Genomic DNA, 26,778 nt, shown 5'->3' with positions numbered 1-26,778 from the left:
CTGGTTTCCTATTTAATGCATGGTGTATGAAGCATGAGAGGTTGCTTCAATGGACTGTCAAATACCCAGTAAAAGTACATGCTTGGGGATGTGTCTCTAAACACAGTTTTGTCTATTTGTACTTATTTACAGCTAATTTAGGTGCTGAAAAAATGTTCAATGTATATCAAGAATGCCTTCTGAGGTCTGTTAAGAAGCTATTTTGTTTGAATGAGGCAACCTGGGTGGTTCAAGAGGATAATGAGCCAAGACATTGCATCCGTTTCAGTACATCATGGAAACAAGACAATGCGGTGTCCACAATGGACTGGCCTGCATTGTCTCTGGATGCAAATGTGATCAAAAATGTTTGATATTATATTAAGATGAAGGATAAAGGAAAGCCAATATACACCTGGAATTATCTGTCATATAAAATCAGGACGATATGGAGATAATTACCCAGAGAATATGCAGAAAATGTCGTGAAAAGAATGCCAAAAAGGTTCTAAGCTATAATCAATAATAGGGCAATAAACATGTATTTTTAATAGTGTCTCTTATTTCATGTAGATAACAGCACACACTTTCTTGTGGAATGGAGTGTAGCCCTTCCCTGTATCCAGTCAAAAACTACACAGCCCTCCATCCCACTAACACATCCTCAGTCTCTTTACTTCTCTCCTTTTCTGCTACACCCCTCCTCTCCCCTCCCTCCGTCTAATCTCCTTACTGCACCTAGCTGCCCTACCGTCTCTCCACCTCATCCCTATATGCTCCTACAAGCAGCAATTTAATGTCCCCCACACCTACCATGCTATTCCTCCCTCTCTCTGCCCTAGCCTCCTCCTTACCCCCACCAGCCGATTGCCTCTCCCTTCGTGCACTACTGCACGCAGTCTGGCCTCAGCAGCCAGAGACCTTGGTCATGTATGTGTGAGTTACATTTGCATGATTACATGTGTGTTTGTTGTCTATTTTTGATGACGGCCTTGTTGATCAAAGGCTCACTTTGTGACAGTAATTTTGTTGTACCTCTCTGTGACTCAGCATCTCTGCTATATGGTGAGTAGCAACTATCCTTCTCATGATATTGTTATAACTCTATTGAGACTGACTTTAATGTTCATGTAATCAAAAAAAATAATTAATTTTGCCAGTTGTATAATGAACTGAAATCCACTTAAATATGTGAGAAACAAAAGTTTACCTGGGATAGTCTTGAGGAATTCTAGTAACGAGTTCTGAAAAGTTAGAAAAATGTACCATATCTTTGTTCTCTTACTTAGCACAGATTTTTAGTTAATTTGAAGTGGGTTATTTGTTCAGAATACTGTTGAATTAATAAAACCTCAGTCTTTGTTTTAAAAGAGTCAGTTCCTATAAAGTTTAACAGAATTTCGTTTCTCTGGCTGCGTTTTCCCATTTTTGCCTGATCCAGAGAGGAAGATCACCCTTGGAAACAAAACAGACTATGTCTGATTTTCATTTTTTAAATTACATTTGATGTTCAGTACATCATGTACCTGTGAGCACCTGCCCAAACATGGATAATTGGTGGATTGAATGAATGTAGATGTAATTGCAAAAGAAAGCTTATGGGTGAATTTTGGTGGACTTTTTTGGTATAGCTTTGTGGCAGAGCCTCATAAACAGCAGTTGAGTTCAACTTCCATAGCTGGCTTGAGGCGCCTCTCGGGCCAGTCCAGCATTCTCTGTGTGGGTTTCCGTAAAGGGCGCCCTCATGAATGGTTCTTTCAGAGCCATGCGACAGGGATGCATTTGTTCAAACTTTTAGACATTGAACTGATGGAAAATTTTGTGAAAGAGTAAACAGATGCGGCCTCTCCTGTTTTCTGATTGGAGGAGATATCTGGTACCACTAAAGAATTCGTGTTGTTAATTGATGTGCTGCATCTGTGCATATTTAGTTGGTGATTTTGGACGGGAGTTTGTTCAGATTTTTCGAATAAGGACCTTTATGTAAATTTTAAAGTCATTTGTTAGAAGCATTATGGAGTCCTCACAGGTGATAATCTCACTATCATTTAGTTAAATTCAGATGGGATTGAATTTATCTTCTATCCGGTCGTGTCTCACTTCATTTATCGTGATTCTAATTGAGTTTCAGCTCTGACTACTCAGCTTTTGCTTGAAAATCGTGGGGGTTATTCTGTGAATGAGTCTTTGTGTGTGTGAAGATATGCACGTCAGTGTTGCACCATGACCCAGCCTATTCCTTGCTGAATAACGATGGTTAATGCAATTTAGGATTGTGGAATCATAGAGCTAGAATTTTTGTATGTGTTCCGTGTTTAACTAGGTTCAGGGGTATGCTCCACTTTGTAAATAAATGTGCTCTAATCAACAATTTAGTTCATTAAACTTTTCTCCGGTGTTTTCCAGCACGCAATCCTTCCTCCTGTGATCATTAACCTCTTGCACCTGACCGAGCGAGGTGGCGCACTGGTTAGCACATTGGACTCGCATTCGGGAGGACGACGGTTCAATCCCGCGTCCGGCCATCCTGATTTAGGTTTTCCGTGATTTCCCTAAATCACTCCAGGCAAATGCTGGGATGGTTCCTTTGAAAGGGCATGGCCGACTTCCTTCCCCATCCTTCCCTAATCCGATGAGACCGATGACCTTGCTGTTTGGTCTCTTCCCCCAAACAACCAACCAACCATCTTGCACCTGTAACAGAAAGTTACTAGAAACATTTAATAAAGTTCAGTCCCCGAGCAGTCGGCTCTAAGTGGGCTAGTTAGATTTCTTCCCCTCTGAGTATTTTATTTGGGACTGAATGCAGGGCAAAACTTGAGTTTACGTTTCTGGGGCTTCAGATGACTTGACACTCAGGGGGAAATTTTAAGCAGTATTTTCTCCAGTAGGAAGATCGCGGCTACTAAAAGTCTCTGCTACAGGGTGTAACATCGTCCCAGCAAAGAATCAGCTACTAATATTTAGACTCAAAGGAATTACAGACATTGGCTGCAAACGGGCATTGATTGAAATCAATCCAGACACAGTGGTTAATGCAGCTGTACGGACTACCATAGCACACCTCACCATGAGATGCAGATTCTCAACTTACCCACACACTGCTAATGTAGTGCCCCTTGCCCATTTCCATCATTAATTGTAGAATTTCGCCAATTCCGTTAAGAGTCCAAGCCTGGTGTGCATCTGCTCTGAAGAGATTTAGCTGCTTGAAGTTTCGGATGAGGTTATCTCGAAAACTATACATCGGGTAAAAATAATGGGTAAGACAAGTTCGTAAGCTCAAAGGGTGACATCAAATGATACTACACGTGATTTCCAGTCCCCGTCCCCAGTAACATTTTGGTCAAAAAAATACAGTCCTATCAAGAAACCGTTTAAAATTCCACACGAGACCATTAACGACCATTTGTCAATGGGTCTGTGCCAGTGTGGATTGACAGGGACCAATAATGACAATCATGACGATTTAAGTTGCCATTGTTTTTGAATGTGACTTCATCGGTGAACATAACATTGACAGAAATGCACGCGTGTTTGCATATTTTTCGTCGTTAATGCATGTGTCAGTGTGATATGATACACATGATAATTTTGTGGCTTCAAAATCCTCAAAACAGTTGATTTCGGTATTCCAGTTTGTCTCTAAATCGCATGGCTACTGATAGGCACAAGAGAGAACGGTAAGGGTATGAGCGACATTTTCATTGTATTCGCGATGACGAGTTGGACATTGCATGTATCCATTTCGAGCTCGTTGAGTGCAATTTCGAATAATGTTTTCGCTTGGATGTCGTCTATTTGGGAAACGATCCGCATACAGTTGCGCAACTGCAGCATAATTGTTATGGCATTAACCTAAAATCAGAATTGCATCAACAGTCTCTGCTTTATACTGATCCATAGTTCGCAGTTTGGCTATGGTAGCGCCACAGTCGGGTGAATAATGCAATTGTGAAGAGTTCCCTAATGAGATTTTAATACCATTCCGTCTCCCTCCATCAAAAACTGTGGCAGGTGGGATACATTTTGTAAAAAACTGGCTTAGTTTGAGGTAATGAAAGAATTGGTGCACATTTTGTATCGATTGGATGCATCCTTCTCAAATCATTCTAAATGAATGGGAGTTCTTCCCCAAATTTAATTTTTCTCGATTTCAGCTCCATCTGTCAATGGTTTAAAAAATGTTTCAGACAAAACTTGATTACTATTTTGTGGAGAATGCGAATCTGCAATAAAAAATGGGTGTTCGATTTAAGATCAAAAAGTTGCTCCCTGCCCCACCCCAAGGGGCAGGGGCTGGGGGTCACGTGTAGTATCATTTCATGTCCCCCTTTGAGCTTACAAACTTGTCTTACCCACTATTTTTACCTGATGTATAGTTTTTGAGATAATCTCATCCTAAACTTCAGATGGACCACCCTGTATATGTACACTACTGGCCATTAAAATTGCTACACCAAGAAGAAATACAGATGATAAATAGGTATTCATTGGACAAATATATTATACTAGAACTGACATGTGATTACATTTTCACGCAATTTGGGTGCATAGGTCCTGAGAAATCAGTACCCAGAACCACCACCTCTGGCCGTAATAATGGCCTTGATATGCCTGGACATTGAGTCAAACAGAGCATGGATTGCATGTACATGTACAGCTGCCCATGCAGCTTCAACACGATACCACAGTTCATCGAGAGTAGTGACTGCCGTGTTGTTACGAGCCAGTTGTTCGGCCACCATTGACCAGACGTTTTCAATTGGTGAAAGATCTGGAGAATGTGCTGGCCAGGGCAGTAGTTGAACATTTTCTGTGTCCAGAAAGGCTTGTACACGACCTGCAACATGCGGTCATGCATTATCCTGCTGAAATGTAGGGTTTCGCAGAGATCGAATGAAGGGTAGAGCCATGAGTCGTAACACATCTGAAATGTAATGCCCACTGTTCAAAGTGCTGTCAGTGCGAACAAGAGGTGACTGAGACGTGTAACCAATGGCTCCCCATACCATCACGCCTGGTGATAAGCCAGAATGGTGATGACGAATACATGCTTTCAATGTGCGTTCACCACGATGTCGCCAAACACGGATGCGACCATCATGATGCTGTAAACAGAACCTGGATTCATCCAAAAAAATGAGGTTTTGCCATTCGTGTACCCAGGTTCGTCGTTGAGTATACCATCGCAGGCGCTCCTCTCTGTGATGCAGCGTCAAGGGTAACCACACCCATGATCTCTGAGCTGATAGTCCATGGTACTGCAAACATCGTCGAACTGTTCGTGCAGATGGTTGTTGTCTAGCAAACGTCCCCATCCGTTGACTCAGGGATCGAGCTGTGGCTGCACGATTCGTTTCAGCCATTCGGAAAAGACGCCTGTCATCTCGACTGCTAGTGATACGAGGCCATTGGGATCCAACATGGCGTTCCATATTAGCCTCCCGAACCCACTGAGTCCATATTCTGCTAACAGTGATTTGATCTCGACCAACCTGTGTATGAGAAATGGGTTGGAACCTTTCCTCATGTTAGCACGTTGTAGGTGTCACCACCGGCGCCAACCTTGTGTAAAGGCTCTGAAACGCTCATCATTTGCATATCACAGCATCTTCTTCCTGTCGGTTAAATTTCGCGTCTGTAGCACGTCATCTTCGTGGTGTAGCAATGTTAATGGCCAGTAGTGTATATATATTGGATAGTCAATAAACAGCAAGCGTCTGTTAGTGGAAACATTGTGGAACATTGGTACTCATACAACTTAACACAAGCCGACACATTGCAGCACCTGACGTTCAAAGACAACATTGCCATTAGTCACATGGTCTGGTTGGTATATGCATATGTGATGCATTTAGCATCCACATGTGGCATGAGAGGCTATGAGTCTGCATAACTAGAACAGAGTAATTTGTAATGATGAACCTTGTATTCAAGTGTATTTTACTGATATTCGTACAAGGAAAGAAATATTATACTACATTTTGTGGGGTATAGGCCTCTAGCGATGATGTAAAGCCTGGCAAATACTTAAGTAGCCAAATTTCAACATTTAGAGCTTTGACACATTTGTTTTTGACTGAAGTCTCTGACTTGAGATGGGTCTGGTATCTTGCAGTATTACTAACTTGTGAAATGCATTGGGGATGAAGGGCAAAGCACTGTACACCATTTCTCACACCTAAGAGTTTCCAATTCGTTGAAAAATCCTCGAGAATGGTATAGAGAACTTAATTGGTTTCAGAATTCAGATAGTAATGGCTCTATAAAATTCAGATGTAACAATGTGGTTTGCAGTAAGTACTGGGAGATGAAGAAGCTTGCAGAGGATAGAGTAACATGGAAAGCTGCATCAAACCAGTCTCAGGACTGAAGACCACAACAACAACAACAACAATGTGGTAGCCTGGGGAAGGCATGTTACTTCATTCTCATGTTCATTGAAACAGTATTGGTCATTTACAGTGTTTTGAGAAGGTGTACTATCGATTAGGAGCATATATTTAATTTTGAGAAAAAAAACTGCATTATTCAATAAGTAATGCCAACTGAAGGAGTGGGGTGGTTAAGACAGTGAACTCGCATGTGATTGGATCGCAATTGGAATTCCCAAATTATGTTTTGTCCAGCTGCAAAATACAGCTGAGGCATATAATAAGATGCCAACAACTACCTAGGTTAAGTACCTATGGCTCTCGTCAGCGCTTCAAGTGTGGGAACCCTTTCTCCTGCAACTGATTAAATGAAGTATATGTGTCAATATATTACTGACTTTGATTTGAATATCGTGATGTGAGATGCAGCACAGGGTGAGTCTTTAACATTTTTGCTGGGATGTGTGGGGAGGGAGGGGACAGGAGTAGGAGGGTGGGACGTCCCTTGCTGGTGGCACTGTGCACTACCTCAGTCAAGATGAGTGCACACATGAAAATTTTCCAGTTAGACGCCACCTCCAAACTGCGGCATTCTAATTATGTAATTAGAGCATTTAGCATCTGGATGTGAGCTTTCCCCAATAAATAAAAGTGAGATCCAGCCCCTGTGAATTGAATTTTATAAATAAATTGTATATCCTATGCTATATAAATGACATTGCTGTCAGCATATCCTTCCTCTCCAGCACAGACGGCAGCTAAGAGCCCATGGCAAAATCCATTCTCAGTCAGGCATTTGCCTTGGAAGGAGTTCTCGTGTGGATCAGTATTCCGCTGGGGTTTTGCCGGGTAAACACTGCTTTTTTGTGGCTCGTTCCTACGGCGACCAATGGCCCATGCAGGCCAGGCAGTGGGTTGGTACAGGAGGAGAAGCAGAGAGAGAGAGAGAGAGAGAGAGAGAGAGAGAGAGAGAGAGACAGCATGTGTTTCGACAGGAATTTCTCGGATGCTTTTGTTCAGTGATTAGTGTGACTTCCGGTCTGTCAGTCGTTGTGCACTCGTTGACATCTCTTGGACACCGGCACGTCGCGTGTCCACTGACGGAATGCGTCGCTTTGTGAGATGCCGAGTGATGTGCATGTGCTGTGTGAGAAAGAACTGGGTACAGGTGGCTGACCGAGCGAGGTGGCGCAGTGGTATCACACTGGACTCGTGTTCGGTTTTCCGCGATTTCCCTAAATCGCTCCAGGCAAATACTGGGATGGGTTCTTTGAAAGGACACGGCCGAATTCCTTCCCTAATCCGATGAGACCGATGACCTCGCTGTTTGCTCTCTTCCCCCAAATGACGGTGTGTGCTTCACGATCGAAAGATTTTGAACGGTGTAATTACGGATGATGGGTGTTTCGTGATGATATTCTTGCTTTATCGCAATGAAAAAGCATCGAAATCGTTTAAATATTCAATTGTTTAAATATTCTATCCCGTAAATTGTTTAAATGAAAAATATTCTACATATTGTCTAAATTGTTTAAGCAACATTTCATACACTGCAATCGAGTTCCCAACAGATTTTTTACATAAATAAAGAAACTTTATTGTTTAAATTGTTTAGGGAATATTCCATACACTGCAATTGATTTCCCTCCAAATGGCCTATCAACTGAGTCCTTTTCCCGCCTATTTCCGGGGGGGGGGGGGGGGAGGGCTGGAGGTTTCCCAGAGGGGGAGGGGTTAATCAATTGATCAGTTTAATTATTTAGTCAATGAAACTGACAGAGTGAGGGGGGGGGGGGCTATTCGTATAATTCAGGCCTGAAAAGTGTACCTGAACCAGTGTGGGGGAGGGGTAGGGTGAAGGGGAGGGGTGGAGTGATATGGGAAACCATTTAATCAAACAATAGGTTATAGACTTGTCAATCAAAGGAAAGGATTATCCCCAAGGATAAAAATATATTAAGGACCTGTCAATGAAAGGAGAACGATGGTTTTGCCCCTGAATGTATGCTTCTCCGTTATGTAGGTATCCACAATGTGGGGAGACACTGTCTACGCCATGCTACTAACGGTCTTCTACAACTATGAAGGTGTTATTTTGTCTCATGTCCTGGTGCAAAGATCAACTCTGATGTGTATTGTGCTACCCCCAGGAAACGCAAGAAACGATTTCAGTGTGTTCATTGCCCCAAAAATGCAAATGAACCTCTCCGTCTTCATGACAACGCAAGGCCTCACGCAAGGCTAATAAGACTTCATTGGACTGTTCTTCTTCATCCACCCTACAGCCCAGATCTCGCAGTTTCCGACTGCCATCTGTTGGGCCCAATGAAGGATGCACTTCGTGTGAGGTTGCAGCAAGACATTGGGTCCACCATCGACCAGTAGAGCGGTACAATGCGGGCGTACAGTTCCTCCCAGTAGGTGGCATAAGACCGTCGCATTAAACGGAGGTTATGTTGAAAAACAGGATTTTGTAGCCAAGAGAGCGGGAAACAGTGTCGTTTATTGGAATCCTGAATAAAACCAACCTGCCCTAAGAGAAAAAGTGTTGCATTACGTATTGAACGCCTCTTGTAGAAACAGGTTTCTCTCTCTTCATTCCTTGTTGAATCGGCATTATAAAGAATCACGTTTCGCACACAACACTTAGAAAAAAGCCAAATGTTGTTCACTATTACATTGTTTTCTTATAACATCCACGTAAGCAGGCCACGATGGTCAGTTAGAACAGTCAGGGACCAGTATTAAGTGAAGCATTTAGAGATTTTATTCATTCCCCTATGTGCCACTCACATACGGACTGTGAAGGCAAGATTAGACCGAAAACAGTACGCACACGGACACTGAAGCAGTCCTGCTTCGCGTGCTCCCTTCTCCAATAGAGAACCCTTTGCCATGCACTTCACACTGTTCTGCAGAGTGTAAGAGTGGATGTAGATTAAATAATACTGCAGAAATCAGACTCTGACAAGATCAAAACGCAATTTACACCGTCAGCAGTTATTAGATATTTTGCGAAAATTGACATATGTCCTCCGAAAGGATCTGAAATAACTTATTCTAAAACAAATTTTTTATTGTGCGTCTATATCACTTTACTTTTTTTTGAATTTTTTTAAAAAATATGAAAAGCAATGTAATGTAATAGAAATATGGGATATATAGAGGGTATTTCCAAAAGATTCATCCAACTTCACAAGATAACATCCTTTACTTGGATGAAGATGTAAAATTAGGGTACATTTTAACATAAGCACAGACTTCAGAGTTGTTATTTTCAAGAAAACTGCCGGATTTTACAAGCGTATGTGTTTTACATAGATATTCATAGAATGGATGGTTCAAATGGATCTGAGCACTATGGGACTTAACATCTGAGGTCTTCAGTCCCCTAGACTTAGAACTACTTAAACCTAACTAACCTAAGCACATCACACACATCCACGTCCGCGGCAGGATTCGAACCTGCGACCATAGCAACAGCGCGATTCCGGACTGAAGCGCCGGGCACCGCTCGGCCACCTCGGTCGGCAGATATTCATAGAACACTGGTTTACGTTTTACAATTTCCTATACGATTAAAGTTTCCATTTACCTTTCACAAATGCTCCACGTGCCCTCCTTCGGCTGCACTACAAACATCCAGACGATAGTGACTCATTTGATACTTCATGCGAGCATGTTCTGAGCTCCTGCATTCACTGTTGTTGCTTTTGTTGCTTGGGAGCATGATGGAGTGCATGCATTGCCATACGTTATGATCACACACCCTATCAAGAACCATGTCCGGTCTTTTTTTATGTCCAGGAGACCATCACGATTCGCGGTGGCTTCAGCGTTAACTATTGTCTTTCAATAAAAGGGTGATTTCTGTTCGTCTCAGTGCGTATTTCTTTCAGTTACTTTAAATACTTCACTGTACTGTACAGTACTATGCTGTACTGCGCTATACTGTAGCAATTCCTTCTATGTATGGTCCAAGAATCATTGAGATATGTTACATGGCAGTGACACTTCGAAATACTTTCGCTCTTGAGTTTTACATGCCAGTGTATTTTCAAAACTCTACATGTCGTTATCACCATCGTGTAGGGCTTGTAGCAACTGAATTATGTTGTAGTTTGGAACATACAACCCGGTCATCAGAGGACTTCCATCTCATGTGTGATGAAATGTGACCAACCTGCTTCGACACATTCCTCTATACGAACGAAGATTTATGCGATCTACTCCATTCCCCTGTCACATCCTGGGTATAAAATCGGGACTTCAGTTTCATAACTAAGGTGATTCTAAGTCGGCAACAGGTGTTTGTGGTGTATTGCAGTCTCCGTGTATACATCTGCTTGACAGATGTCCTGTTTACAGAGTTAGTGGCGGTATGATGTGTAATTTCACATGTCAAACGCCGCTGCTATGCATTTATCTGTTTCATTGTAAGAGGTATTCCTCATTACTAACGATCATTTCCTATAGGAGTGATACAAGCATAGTATAATTTCTGAACCGTGATTGGATGTGGACAGTGGACACTATACATCCCTAGAAAGCTATATGTTGTATGTATCACACAGAATCAATGTTAAGGAAGTAGTTTTTTTTTTATTTTACAGTTTGTCACCATAGATTATCATAGAGGAACCTGAAAGAAGGATGTCTGTCATGCGCAGAAAATATATTTCTTACACTGGAATATTAACAGCATTGCATTCCACATGACTAAAAGGTCGAACGATCTAACATTATAGAGTGTTTTAAGTGCAGAACCATATAGCCTTATGAGTGCATGTGTTTATGTTCTCTCCTACCATTACCAATCACAGACACTAGAACAAATCTTTAGAATTGATAGTGTACTTGATTTATGCTAAATGCTTCGAACTCCGTCTGTCTGAAGCTCCATTTTGCATAAAGGCAACCCGTTTCTCGTTCTTCTTAACCGTCTGCTATTAACAACGCTTTCATATCTACCACTATACACCGATAAGGGGTGCTAACCTCCTCGCCATGCACAAATCTGAAGAAATCTTGTGTATTTGGATAGGTGCGGAACAGCAATTATGGGCTCGGCACACCACATTCGCTCACGAGACGAGGCATGTAGCAGACTACTTCTGGTCAGTTGCAGATGAAATCGGTGACAGTGTTGCAGGGTGGGTTGGTCAAAGACAGTGCAAGGAGATCTTTCAATCTCTAACTTTATCTTAAGAACGCGAGAATGCCCTGTGACATCCATCTACATAGAGCAAGATCGTAAATTACGCACTATGCTCGAAGTGCTAGAAATATGTAGATCGCTGTCTGGTATACGTTGATGTATATGTTCGACAATTAACAATGAATGGACGTACTGCACAGTCATCTGTCTACATTCACAATGGTACTCGCAAAGTAGAGGAGAGGTGGTTTAGCGATGATACAGAATCTGGGAGGCATGATGCCGCATCATTGGTCAGTGCTGAAATTATGGTAAAATTGCTAAAATTGTTCGCACTTCGACTGTGATGCTTATAATTACAGTGCACTGACAGTGTCTCTTCCACCCCATCTGTCCACTGGTTCGCTGTTGGTTACAGCATAATAATTGTCTGACATCGCTTGTTAGAGAGGGAGAAAGAGTCTTGGTGTAGGGGCAACACCTACTGGGGATGGCTAGCATCGAAACAGTGATCACATACATGACTGCAATATGAGGAATCAATCGAAATTAATACAGAGCCATCAGCTATCCAGTCACTGTGACAGATGAGTTTAAATGTTGAGGCCATCAGTGACCTTTGAACAGCAGTTTGAAACGCTCCACAATGCCACAAAACTCTCCCAGTCCCAGTTTCCTTACTGGTGATATATATATATATATATATATATATATATATATATATATATATATATATATATATATATATATATATATATATGTGTGTGTGTGTGCGTGTTGCGGGAGCAGCAGCAACAATATTATTTACACCATGAAACGTCTAGTTTTCTGTGAGAGGCAATGGATCGAAATCTGTTAATGTCAGTTTAGAACCTGACTCAGACCTCGAAGTCGATGCGGAAAAAACAAAATGTATGGCGGTGTAGAAAGTGTGTTACAGCAGAAAAAAACAATGTTTTAAACAACACAGGGTCACAGGGAGCCTTTCTTGCTACTGATAGTCTGTGGGGTTTGGTCCTCCTCCTCTTACAGCACAGGTGTTGACACTTTACACTGGTCTGTGCAGTGGATCGATACCTGTGTATTTAATAGGATTACCACATAGTCTCGTTGCTGGCATGCATATGGTATTTGTTTTCGATGTATCGGGAGAGAGAGATGCGGTATATATCTTATCGAGTTCTCTATTGGATGAAGTTTTTACAGTTCGTTATTTTTCTCTGTTGGATGATACAGAATAACGATGATAGAATGTTGGGGTAATAGACGTCAAGGGACCCTGAGGGATGAAGATCTGGTTCAGATTGCAGTACCTGTCTGATGTTGGATCTTCCTGATTTACCTGATAAGGAACACTACCGTTACTGTTTGTACTTTGTTTTATACTACCTCACTTTGCAGAAGTAGGTTTCGATTGGTGCTGACTTTACATTCATACACGAATGGTGGAGCTATCACAACATGTTCCCATTTCCACCGAATGGTCAAAACACGCCTCTTAGCTGAATTACTTTCTAAAAAATGGTTCAAATGGCTCTGAGCACTATGGGACTTAACTTTGAGGTCATCAGTCCCCTAGAACTTAGAATACTTAAACCTAACTAACCTAAGGACAACACACACATCCATGCCCGAGGCAGGATTCGAACCTGCGACCGCAGCGGTCGCCCGGTTCCAGACTGTAGCGCCTAGAATCGCTCGGCTACCCTGGCCGCTACTTTCTAAATTCGGTCATTTTAATATGAACTTACACAGTAGGCGATGTGTAACCGCACTTTCGGTCTGTTAATACACATTCCAGCGATCACCGTCTCTATTCAATGTCGCGGTATTTGCATTGGGCTAGAGTGTGTCTGTGTGGCGGCTGATGACTTGCGACCATTGGCTGTGGTTGATGATTGCCCAAACTCACAGGAAATATCTAGTGCTCCAAGGAGCATATAAGGTGTATGTGCTTATGCTATCTATCTTCGTGGTACATGTACGAGTGTCTGGCTATATGCTGAACGCAGAAGTGGCGATTCTGTATGGCGCAGCATATGAATTGTGTGTCAACTACATCGAAAAAGTATGTAGTGATATAGCCAGGCTGGAGGTCGACTTCACGCTAAAATATTTAAACTTTCCTTGACAGTAGCAGAGTAGTGTAATTGAGGAAGTGTCTTTCTGTATTTAATGATCTGTAGACCACTTTTGCGGGGTTTAGCTGTCAGTGCAATGTGGCGATCTGTACAAAATAGTTTTGCCACTGAAAGTCTCGTCTGCAGAAAAAGGCAGCAGCAGCAGCAGTTTTGTTGGTAAATTCAGTAAGAGCCAATAAGAATGCTTCATTAATTCACAAGACATTCTTCATTCTGGGACATAGGAGCCTCTACAGACTGATTCGAACAAGATGGGGGCAAGGTATCTATGGAATGTTCTGAGAGTGACATGATGTATTCTTTGTTCAAGTGTTCAAAGAGAAGTTGAAGCAGGCTATCTATTTCTTGAGTAATGCATGCTGTCTCTCATCCGCCATTGTGACACTGGGACATCTCCAGCCCAGCAGGTGTAGGACACCGAAAATTCCAGCCATTCTTCTCTTCTGTCCGACAGTGCTTCGAATTCTGTTTGCATAATTGTTCCGATTCTCCCGTCTGTGCTTAGACAGTGCTCTCTTTCCAAACAACACTAATGCTTTTACGAATAACGGTGTTTTCACAAGCAAGCACAGACATGATATAGACATTTAGTGGTGAGAACATGAGTTAACATTTACCGTTTCTGAGATGTGTGTTGAAAGCAGGACGTTATAATTTCTGGGAAGGTTAACACATGATGGATGGGGTGCCTCGTTAGGACCATCAGGGTGAATGCATTTGGTGTTATTCTTGGTTATTTTCGCAAACAGGTTCTGTTAGGACAAGGATTTCCATGCAGACAAGGTGAGACATCATGAAAGCTCCTACAACAACAAAAGCGATCGTTAACTATTTCTGCGGAAGGGTTGATATGTAATGGATGAGCTGTTTCGTTAGGATTGCTAGGAAGAATGCATCCTGTGCTATTCTGGGATATTTTCGTAAACAGTTTTTCTGAAAGCATTGCAAAAGAGTTCTGTTGTGTGTCCAGAGAGAGACTTGGCTGTTATTTACAGAGACTGAGATATCAGTATAGCACTGACAACCTTTTGGCTGCACCTGCAAGGGTGAGTCGCTAGGCAAACACCTCGCTCAGCAATTATGCCAGCACTCGACTCACAGGTACAAGGGCAATAAGTCAGCCACTGTGGCTAGGTAAACACATGCCCACCCAGAGGCGTCTTGCATGTGGAAGAGGCTCGACCGACATGTGCACGCTGCCCCACCCCAAACACATCAGTGTACTGCTTTATTTCAGTAATTTACGATCATTTTGCAGGTCTGTAGGCTATTTGTTGTGACCCCAAGCACAAAAGGGCGAGTGTTTTGTATCAGTGTAATAAATAAACTATGTAAAATCCATCCCTAAATAAAGTGTTCCAACATTCCACTGAAAATGAATAAAGTACACTCCTTCCTCTCTAGCAGCTGGACACAGACTGAGTCCTTTTCCTACCATTTTTTCCCCTGACCTCCATCCTGGAGTATGTCATGCAAGTGACAACAGTGCCCTCTGATGGCGGTACTGTGTACTATTTCAGTTGGACTTCGGACCTCATGGTGAACACGCTGGATGTAATTATTGCCTATGACAACTCAAATTGTTTAAATAAACAATATATGGAAAATAAAGACTTACAACCACTGTATCCAGCAGGACAGCACAGAGCGATCATTTTCCTGCCACTTCCAAGGAAGAGGTGATGGTTGAATGATGTAGGTTAGTGGAAGTAGACCTATTTTCCTGCAATTTTCTTGGGGAGGGATGAGGAAGGAGGGGGAAGGATAGGTTTGTGGAGGTAGCCCAATTGATCTATTTTCCCTCCACAATTTGAACTTCTGACCATGACGTCATTGCAACATTGCCACATCTGTCGCCACCATCTTTGATATGCCATCTCGAGTAAATTTGGCAACAATGGAGAATGGAGTAACGCCCGCCCTGCCCTAGTACTGTGGGGTTCCCAAACACTCGAGTAATACTGAAGAGTGGGTCGCACTAGTGTTCTATATGGCGTCTCCTTTACGTATGAACCACACATTTCCTAAAATTCTTCCTGTACATTGGAGTCAACTATTTGCCATTCGTGCTACTGTAATTGTGTACTAGTCCATTTCATATCTCTCTGCAAAGACGTTACGACTAGGTATTTAATAGAGGTGACTGTGTCAAGCTGTAGACTAGTAACTCTGTTTTTGAACAACACTGATTTTGTCATAACGATCTATACCATTCCAGCAGACGGCAATTGCTGCCTAATTTTAATATTTTGGCTATATATTTTTAAACAGAGAAAAGTAGCTGCAGCCCCTCATCTTCTTCCACAGCCACTGCCATGCCACCAAATGAATCACCGACATACAACTGGCGCCAATGTAAACTTGTTTCAGTGCATGAGTTGAAAATTACCCCAAGTTTTTACAGTGGGACGTTTGGGAAAGATACGTTTTTATATTGGCTAGCACACGGATGTGACTGTTGGGAGAAAGATGGTGGGTGCGTCATTTATTTCAGGAATATCCGCTATTTCGGTAGCAAAGGAACAGTGGGTGATGGAGCATTGCGTGTTTACTTCCGTTACCTTTTTTCTATACGGTTTTAATCGCACAACTTCAAGTCACAATATGATTTTGCTTTCAGAGCAACACGAAACATCCTTAAGGTCAAAAAGTTAGGACTTACACGACAATATCGCCTTTGAAGGAGACGCAATCATGAGCAGCTCGAGATGATCCGCGTGTTAGCTTGTAAACTGTCTGTGGATGAGTAGTGAATCTGTGAGAAAAATGTTAGTTTGGATTTAAATTCCGTCCGCATAAAATACTGGTGGTTCAGCAGATGAAAGATGATGACTGTGAACAACGATAAGACTTTGGGGTGTGTGTGTATACAAATGATTTCTGAAGATCACTCAAGCGCAATCGTGTTTATGAGCAACAGGGCACATTTAAATTCGAAAGGTTCTGTTAACAAACAGAACCATCATTTCTGGGACCCTGAACGGTGTTGCGTAGTTTGTGAAATACCTCTCTCTCCAGACATGTAGCTATGTAACGTCCTGTAGTTGCCGTCAGAATAATAACCGGGGTTTACTTTTCTGAGGATGACGGTGTAGCCCTGACAGTGAACTCTGAACACAAGTTCTTTCTGCCAGAATTAGGGAGACCACGTATGAAACCAAAGAGTGTATCTTTTCAAGAGGATGTAAAATCGCACAACTGCAAATGAATCCGTGGAAGTTGTCAGGAACGTGCAAGTTCTTTGGGCGCCTTAAGTCTCGTTTCGGTGTCGTGCTATGGCTAACGTGATCGCTAGACTTGTCCGCTTGCGACTTTTTACTGAGGAAGTGTTCGAAAAATCGTGTCAGTGTTAACAAACTCAATAGATTCGTGTAGTTGAGAGCTGCCTGGGTTAAGCTTTGAAAGGTGCCTGACTTATGCATATTTTGTGGCAGAGTTGAAAATTATATTCAGGGGAACTGGGTCGTATAATTTTTTGTAACAGAGCATGTAAATCAAGCAGAAAATGTTAACCTTTGATTTAGCACAAAGATATCTTTTTCCTTTGAAATCCGTCGCTTCTTAACCGTGTATTTTAATTCACTTAGAAGAAGTAGTCTAGGAAATTCTACGCAGTTTTTGGAAACAACTTATATTTCCAGACAGATATTCATTCTGCACATTGTGATTAAAAGAAATACTTATGAAGGCAGGAATGCAAGTCTCAACTGAAAGAAATGAAATGATTGTATGGCGTTTATTGCCTAGTGCAAGTCTTTCTATTTGATGCCACTTTGGCGACTTGTGCGTCGCTCAAGATGAAATGAAATGATTAAGACAACACAAAAATGGCTCTGAGCACTATGGGACTTAACTTCTAAGGTCATCAGTCCCCCTAGAACTTAGAACTACTTAAATCTAACTAACCTAAGGACATCACACACATCCATGCCCGAGGCAGGATTGAAACCTGGGACCGTAGCGGTCGCACGGTTCCAAACTGCAGCGCCTAGAACCGCTCGGCCACCCCGGCCGGCCATACGACAACACAAAGAACCAGTTTCTGAGCAAAGAAAATTTTCCTCTTGCCCGTCCGGAGTTCGTGGTCTAGTGGCTAGCGTTGCTGCCTCTGGATCACAGAGCAGAGCGGTGTAGCCTCTCGGTTCAAGGCACCGTGTCACGGTTCGCGCTGCTGCCCCCCTCGGAGGTTCGAGTCCTCGCTCGGGCATGGGTGTGTGTGTGTGTGTTGTCCTTAGCGTTAGTTGGTTTAAGTTTGATCCCATAAGAACGTACCCCGAATTTTTCTGGATCAGGAGGTCGCTGGTTCGATTCTCAGCCGGGTTCGGGACTGGGGACTGGGTGTTTGTGTTGTCCTCATCATTTTATCATCATCATTCGTGTCAGTGGCTAGATTGGACCGTGTTAAATATTGGACTGTGAAAAAATGAGAATTTATATGGGAGCGGATGACGGCACGGTTGAGCGCCCCACAAACCAAACATCATCATCCACTCTTGCCGGGGACAGGGTGTTTGTGTTGTCCTCATCATTTTATCATCATCATTCGTGTCAGTGGCTAGATTGGACCGTGTTAAAAATTGGACTGTGAAAAAATTGAGACTGTGTATGGGCGCTGATGACGGCACGGTTGAGCGCCCACAAACCAAACATCATCATCCAATCTGGCCGGGGACAGGGTGTTTGTGTTGTCCTCATCACTTTATCATCATCATTCGTTTCAGTGGCTAGATTGGACAGTGTTAAAAATTGGACTGTAAAAAAATTGAGTCTTTGTATGGGCGCTGATGACGGCACAGTTGAGTGCCCCACAAACCAAACATCATCATCCACTCTGGCCGGGAATAGAAATCCAGATCTCACGAACTAGAGGCCATGGCACTAACTACTAGTCCTCGAGCTGCGGTCTCTTTTTTATTGTAGAAGAAGCATGTTAAGAGAAAGAGAGCGTCGTGTAGTTATCCACTGGAGTACGCACTGGAAGGCGGGCAGCGTCGCGAGTGCTCCCCTCTTGCGCGCGGGTCGGCAAAGGTCGCTCTCACAAGAGGACTCCTCCGCCTCCGCCGCCGCCTCCGCAGCCAGCAGGCCGGCCACCGCGCATTCCGCCTCCAGCTGGTCCGCTGACATCCCCACCAGTTGCGGGTTCACCATCAGGTTGTTCTCCGGCGTCCCGAAGCGACCCATCACCTGATCCACAACAAGGACATTTGCACTTACTGCAAGTCTTATACCTACGATTTGCTCACAAAGACATCCGAACGTTTACTCTCTATAGCATGAGCCGTGACTCTAAATATTTCTTTATTGCAGTTAACAAACCAAAACAGCAGTCACTTTTACTAATTTCTGGCTGTGTAATCTATAGAATAATACATCTGGAAAAATGTCGTACCTGTCTGTTTCAACACGTCTCTCCAAAGCTACTAAATGAATTTTCAGGGGTTTTTCGTGGGTAACTGGGGCATAGATTGCGGCACCGTGTAGGCTTTTTTTTTTTTATTCAAAATCGGACTACGGAAACAATATCCATGCGCATTATGAAAATGTTTGTATCTATGTACGTATTTCCATATTTCGTTGAAACAACTCGACTGATTTCAACCAAACTTGGCATACATATCGCTTACTGTGTGGAAAGAATCGCTGTAGGGGAAAGAACCACCTTCCTATCAAAAGGGGTGGGGTGTAGGGGTGAAAAAGTAGTGTAGGCCACGACGCGCGAATCCCCAGTTGTTATCAGTCCAGTGCTTGTGAACTAGTTACAGTGTTTATATTTACAACGTTTGTCATTTTAATGATGCGCTTCTTTATGAAATATCAATCGTTATGATCGGCCAAAGCGTTCAGATTTTAGCATTCAGGTTTTTGTTACAAAACTTATTAATTTCACTTTAACAGTAAATCCTAAACTATTATAAATATGATCAATATACAAGTTTTATTAGGATCACTATGAAAATTTATGAAGGATGGTAGATAAAAATTACTGTGGCTCGATTCCGTGCACTACTACAGAATTAAATAGTTTCCATAAATGTTTCCCTTTATGACCGATCTTAAAAATGGTTCAAAGGGTTCTGAGCACTAAGGGACTCAACTGCTGTGGTCATTAGTCCCCTAGAACTTAGAACTACTTAAACCTAACTAACCTAAGGACATCACACACATCCATGCCCGAGGCAGGATTCGAACCTGCGACCGTAGCAGTCGCACGATTCCAGACTGCGCGCCTAGAACCGCGAGACCACCGCGGCCGGCTGGGCCGATCTTAGTTCCCCCATGTTTAACACTAATCTCCTTGGCCACAAAAGCCTTCTACTGGGTTTCCCTGTGTCGTAGGTTCTCGTCTGTGTGACTCGCACACTACAGCGCTTAGGCCTCAATAGACAATAGACGCCTGTGAGTTTCACCAAAATGGTTCAAATGGCTCTGGCACTATGGGACTTAACTTCTGAGGTCATCAGTCCCCTAGAACTTAAAACAACTTAAACCTAACTAACATAAGGACATCACACACATCCGTGCCCGAGGCAGGATTCGAATCTGCGACCGTAGCGGTCCCACTGTTCCAGCCTGTAGCGCCTAGAACCGCTCGGCCACCGCGGATGGCGCTGAGTATCCCCATCTGGTGATGAATCTGCGCCCTTTGTGGCAAGCGGTCCTGGACGACAGGGTTTATAGGCTGACTCTTTCGACCATATATTTAAATGAGAGCGCAATGCTCGGTAACTCACATGCTGTCAGTAATGAGTACTGAGGACATTATATACACTGGGCAGCTACCAGCATGATTCATTTGGAATGAAACAGATCAAGATAAAAAGGCTGCACAGACGAAAAACCGTCTTGAACGCGACCTAACAAAACGTAAATTTTTGTTTTCTGCCTTTGTGGCAGTAGAGAACTAGTAGCACACAGTACCATGTCAGCTGAAAAATTTACTGCTGTTAACGATCCCGAGACTCTAAACAATAAGTCTGAACACAGTAATCGTGTGCATAATGTTTCAGGCCAATGTGATTTCGCCTTAAGGAGTACGTGGAAAGAGTGAGAACAATTTAAGTGCGTGGAGTACTAAGTCGTTGCCCTACAGTGGCGTTCAGGATTCCACTTATTAAATTAGAACAACACTTCAAAATTCTGTTAGACACTCCATCAAAACCACATGATCTCTTGTTTTTCAGTATATTTATAATTCCATTAATTTCAGTGGGGGATGTTGGTGCTAATTCATTGGACACCACCTCGGTTCCTACATGTACTTGGTAGATATGTTTTAATTTCATATTGCCCTGTGTGAAAGAGATAATAAGGCCACATTATTCCTTACCAACTGCTTTGGAATCTTGACTATGCCTGGCTTAAATAAAAGATATCGGCTTTTATACAATGGCCAATTTTTTTTTTTTTTTTTTTTTTTTTTTTTTTTTTTTTTTTGCGTATCTCATCTTGGTTTTTCACAACAGCATCATCAAATGTGAATATACTATTTGGCTTTACTTTCTCAGATGGTGGACTATCGCAGTTTTTGCTGAATGTCTGGTAGGTTACTCCGTCAACGTTGTACAAAATCTCTTGTAACAGATGAAATAGTGTTTTTGAAAATATGGGCACATGATCCAAGCGCATCCTGTCAGGACGTGTTAATAGCGATTGGAAAAGATTAGTCTTCCTGAAGTCCGATTGTCAAACAATCGAAGCACGTATGTTAGCGGGAAGTAGGTAACGATTCTTCTTCTTCTTCTTCTTCTTCTTCTTCTTCTCCTGGTTTCCAATATTATTGGAGGACCAGCCGGTTACTATGAGACCCTCGTGACGAGGGTGCTTTGTACACTTCATCGTGGTGTCAACTATGCGCCTAAGTTAGCATACAGGAGACTCTCTACACTTTTTTGTTTATTTTTTTATAAATTCTTGCACGCAGTAGTGTATATGAAGACATTTAAGTAAGATTTTAGTACTGTGCCTACATCTGGCACAGCTGGCTCACACATTTTTACTTGTTAGGTGCACAAAATAATTTGTAAGGCTGAGCGACGCTTTGTTCTGATGCATGAAGAATTTTGCGCACCATCTCCAACAGTTTGTTCCACATTCGCTCATAGAATCTATATACATATGATTGCCAGCTTTGTCGGGAGTATAGAGCGCGGTGGATTGCATAACTCGAATATATTAGATTTAAAAAAAAGTCCTCCTGTAGATGAGTGCACATTCTCTTGTTCGATAATTTAACTGTGCATAGGAAGTCCCCTGCTATCGCTGTCTGATAATCCGGTACCAGTGAGCGAGAGTGATCGAGGGAACCGAAGCAATAGTAACAGGAGAACATGGGCTCGGTGATAGCCATGAGAGAGGAGAAACATTAAATGAGATCTACAATAAATTTCAGTTAATAACAGCCGACGTCATTTAGTATCACGAGAGGGGGAGATAGACTAGGAAAAGGCCTAGAGACATGTGAATATCATTTGGGTTACATCACGGTGTGACAGAGATTCCGAAATCAGACAATAGATTGTAAGGTATACACAGAAGCAGATATAGATTCAGATCACAATTTAGTATTGATGAAGAGCAAGCTGAAATTTAAGTTGATTCCCTGGAAGAATCTACGTGTAAAGAAGTGGGGTTCTGAACTACTGAATAATGATTATGTGAGTTTGAAGTTCTCCAAGCCGCTAGAAACTATGACAATGAATGCCTCAGTAGGCGATTGAGGTGAATAGGAATGGGAATCTCTAAAAAGGCAGTCACAGAAGTTGGGCAGACAAGTATATGTACGAAGGAGATAACTGCAAAGAAACCTTGGATAACATGGATAACAGAAGAAATACTTCAACTGATCGTTGAAAGAAGAAAGTACAAAAATGCTCAGGAAAAGGAAGGTATACAGCAACATTATTCACTTAGGAATGAAATAAATCAGAAGTGCAGGAAAACTAAATCGACATTGGAATGAAAGCAAGACTTAAGAAAAATCACGACAAGTTCATAGGATTTGTCGACCTACAACAAGCGTTCGATAATGTAAAATGGTACAAGATGTTTGAGGTGGTGGGTTTGGGGAAGGAGACCAGACAACGAGGTCATCGGTCTCATCGGATTAGGGAAGGACGGGGAAGGAAGACGGCCGTGCCCTTTGAAAGGAACCATCCCGGCATTTGCCTGGAGCGATTTAGGGAAATCACGGAAAACCTAAATCAGGATGGCCGGACGTGGGATTGAACCGTCGTCCTCCCGAATGCGAGTCCAGTGTCTAACCACTGCGCCACCTCGCCGGTACAAGATGTTTGAAATACTTAAGCGAATAGGAGTAAGTATGGAGAACGACCGGAAGTATGCAGTATGCATACGAACTAAGACGTAAAAATAAGAATGGAAGAACAAGAATGTAGTGTTAGGATTAAAAAAAACTGTAAAACAGGATTGTAATCTTTAATCCTTACTGTACAGTCTATACATCGAAGAAGCAATGACGAAAATAAAAGTTGAAGAGTGTGATTAAAATTCAGGGTGAAGGGGCATCAATGATAAGATTCGCTAATGAGATTGCTATCCTCACTGAAAGTGAAGCATTACAGCTCCTGTTGAATGAAATACGCAGTCTAATCAGTATAGAATATGTATTGAGAGTAAATCGAAGAAAGACGAAAATAGTGAGGATCAGAAAAAATGAGATTAGCGATAAACATAACATCAAAATTGGTGGTCAGCAAGCAGACAAAGTTAAGGAATTATGTAACCTTGGAAGCAAACCAACAGACAGACGAATCAAGGAGGACATAAAATGCACACTAGCACAGGCAAAGGGGTCACTTCTGTCCAAAGGAAGTTTGTAGTATCAAACTCCGGCCTCAATTTGAGGGAGACATTTCTGAGAATGTGCGATGGAGCACGGCGTTGCTTGGAAGATAATCGTATACTGTGGGGAAATCGAAAAAGAAGAGAATCGAAGCTTTTGTGATGTGCTACAGAAGGAAGGATAAGGTATGAAATGAGGAGATTCTCCGCAGAATGGGCGAGGAAAAAGTATATGGAAAACATTTATAATAAATATGGCCAGGATTATATGTTAAGCCATCAGGATATAACTTTGATAGTACTTGAGGGAACTGTACAGAGTAAAAACTGTAGGCAGAGACAGAGGTTACAATGTATCCTAGAAACAAATGATGGTGATGGGTGCAAATGCTATTCTGTGGTGAAGAAACTGGAGGACCGGATAAAACCAGTCAGATTACTGATGACCGAAAAAGTAACACAGTACAATAGAATCTTTATTACGTATTTCAGTATGTCTTACACACGATCGGCTTCACGATTGAAAGTTTCACATTCGTTTACATTTCAAGACCCCCTTTGAATGTAATTTATTCGATTAACTTTGGAATGTGTGCGTGTATGTGAAACACCACACAACTGCCCTTAAGTGGTATTCCTTACAAAATTATACACTGCATATTTGATAGCAGGAAAAATAAATTAGCCCTGTGACATTCATACCAAGGCTGAGAATCTTGACATATGAATAATCTCATTCAAAAAATTTTCTAACAAGTTATCCATCTGACCAAAATAATTGTATGAAATTCAATTAACGGCTCTCTCTCCCTTAAGAATCATATACAAATACAAATGATGAATGGTACTCATAACTTGAAAGAAAAGTAGTAGGTTTTAAGAATTTCATTTATTTGGACAAAACACAAAAATGCAGAATGAATATGCCCTTCATAATCAATATTGAATGTGAATTATAGTGTTAAAATTGACATGCAAGTATAACGGTCTACTGAATGATGACTAGAGCTGAGAAATCGTCGACATCGAGATTCCCTACACTGGCAGTATTGGACATTTGTGCTACATCGTCGTGGCTGCATCTGCTGGTGTGATGGCTTGGCTTTTGTGCTGCATAATGGGTTCACTGAGGAGCAGAAAGATGTCTGTCTGCTTCTGGTGCCCAGGAGAGAGAGCAGACCACACCCTGGTATTCCTCTGTTTGGGTGGCAGCATCCTGTCATAAACTCATACATCCACAATGAGAGACCAGCATCCCAGGCACACTCTGTTCATTGAGAAGAATGTGTGCCTCATCCTTTACCAGAGATGGGCAAAACTGATCATTTCAGAGATCAGATCATAACTGCTCACTCAATGGAAGGAACTAGCTGTTTGTCATGACTCACCATTCGCCAGTCACTCACAAAAATAAATAAAAGGTTTGCCATTTTACTTTAGGCCATTATGCGTATATTTTTATCTGATTTAATCCTGTTTTGAAAGCTCACAGAAAGAGAAGTAATAAATGTCTGTTATGTCCTTAGTAGTTTTGAGAGATAAATTGTCTGCAATTCATTTGATGTAATAATTAAAAATATGCAAAAAATCCTAAATACTTTTTTATCAAATGGGAAAATTTTAAAAGTAAGAATAATTCTTGTTATGGTTTTATACTATTACTGGAGACGAAATACAATGTTGGAAATACAGCATAATCGTAAGTAAATTTAAGTATTTACACTCTTCATTTATAATTAATATGATTATAGATGTACCCCAAAAGGAAAAAAATAATCAGTATTATGATTTATAAATACAATTTTGTCTATTTTACTTGAAGTGACTCAGTTTCTTTTCACTATGAATATTTTCCCTACTTTTGAAAAGATACGCTCACAGGGAACTGACATAGTCGGGATGCATAATATTTTCAGAAGTAATTGTTATAGTGTTGAGTACAGGAATTTTATGGCTTGCCACCAGTTTAAGGAATCGCTGTTTCTATGAAAGTAGGCCTCAGATAAATATTTGTCTAGTTCGGGAATCGCTGCACATAACTTCCTTGGAGCTGATGACATGCTCCAGACAGCTGTTAATATGTTATCCACAACTGCAAAGAGATATAATCTGTTTATATCTTCAAGAAGAACAGCAAATATTTCTTTCAAGGGCCAGAAGCCAATTCCCAGCAAAATAGTAAGAAATGGTCAGGAAACAAAAAGCGTAAATTCGTTCAGTATCTTAGGAAATATTATTTGATTCATCACAGAAACGGACATACAAAAGAAAGTAGAAATTTTTAATTACATTAACAGAAAAATATATAGAACCTTCAGAACTGAAGCAAGAAAAGAGATTCTACATAAGTTCTAAAAGGCGATTTCAGAACCATTTGGAAATGAAATGTGGACTTTAGGAAGAAGGAGAAAAAGTTGGAAAGATCAATAACTTCAACCAAGATGGTGTAACAGGTAAATGTCCAATACATGCAGACAAAAACAGAAGACATCTCATATTAAAAATATTATGATTTTTTAAAGTAACTGTGACGTAATAAGTTTTGAACTATATTTAAAACCCTGTTCTGATCTAAGAGGTGTCCTGAAAGCATTAAACTGATCAGTTTAAATAAATAAACAAAAATTTAAAAACAATGTATACATGCACTATCATATATGTAAAAATAATTATCTGAATACATACTACTGTTATGATACAGAACATCATCCAGTAAAGTCGAACTTGGATGGAAAGGCACTGAGTCAACAATGCGAGCTGCAAGCTGAATCTGTCAGTGAGCCAAGAGCACAGAAAGCAGAGCGACTGCAGAGTTGCTGCATGCGACTGGTCGGCAGTCAGAATTGACCGAAATGTGAGACTGTCTGGCGATCGGGATCGCCCAGCGTGCGGGATAGGCTGGCAATCAAGATCGCCAGGTGCGCTGTGGGGAGCGGTCGTTTTGTGATGCGCTCCGTTCAAACAGTGGCTTATAACAGCTGCTTGCGTAAATCACATTGTCATCAACAACATATGCTGAGTATAATACTACGTCAAAGTATAAGAAGTAACAACTCACTTAAAAATATGTAAACATATATTGGGCTTCTGAAATTTGAGATTTTCTTATCAAATCAAATGCTGAAATACAGCACCTATTGGATCATAAACACATTGCTAAGGTGTGAAATTTTGCGGATGGCCGGCCGCTGTGACCGAGCGGTTCTAGGCGCTGCAGTCTGGAGCCGCGCGACCGCTACGGTCGCAGGTTCGAATTCTGCCTCGCACATGGATGTGTGTGATGTCCTTAGGTTAGTTAGTTTTAAGTAGTTCTAAGTTCTAG

General features: G+C 41.7%; 1 protein-coding gene across 1 annotated transcript in view; it reads right to left on the bottom strand.

Annotated features, from left to right (window-relative positions):
• The window catches only part of LOC126270694 (uncharacterized), a 55,398-nt gene that overhangs the window by 8,461 nt on the left and 20,159 nt on the right, over positions 1–26,778 (bottom strand). The window contains exon 3 of the mRNA XM_049974095.1: positions 18,631–18,839. Coding sequence (XP_049830052.1) covers positions 18,631–18,839 — 209 coding nt within the window. The remainder of the gene's footprint in view (positions 1–18,630; positions 18,840–26,778) is intronic.

The sequence above is a fragment of the Schistocerca gregaria genome, chromosome 1 (genome assembly GCF_023897955.1).
Source record: "Schistocerca gregaria isolate iqSchGreg1 chromosome 1, iqSchGreg1.2, whole genome shotgun sequence".
NCBI classification, from domain to species: Eukaryota; Metazoa; Arthropoda; class Insecta; order Orthoptera; family Acrididae; genus Schistocerca; species Schistocerca gregaria.
This window is presented reverse-complemented; position numbering and strand designations above follow the sequence as displayed.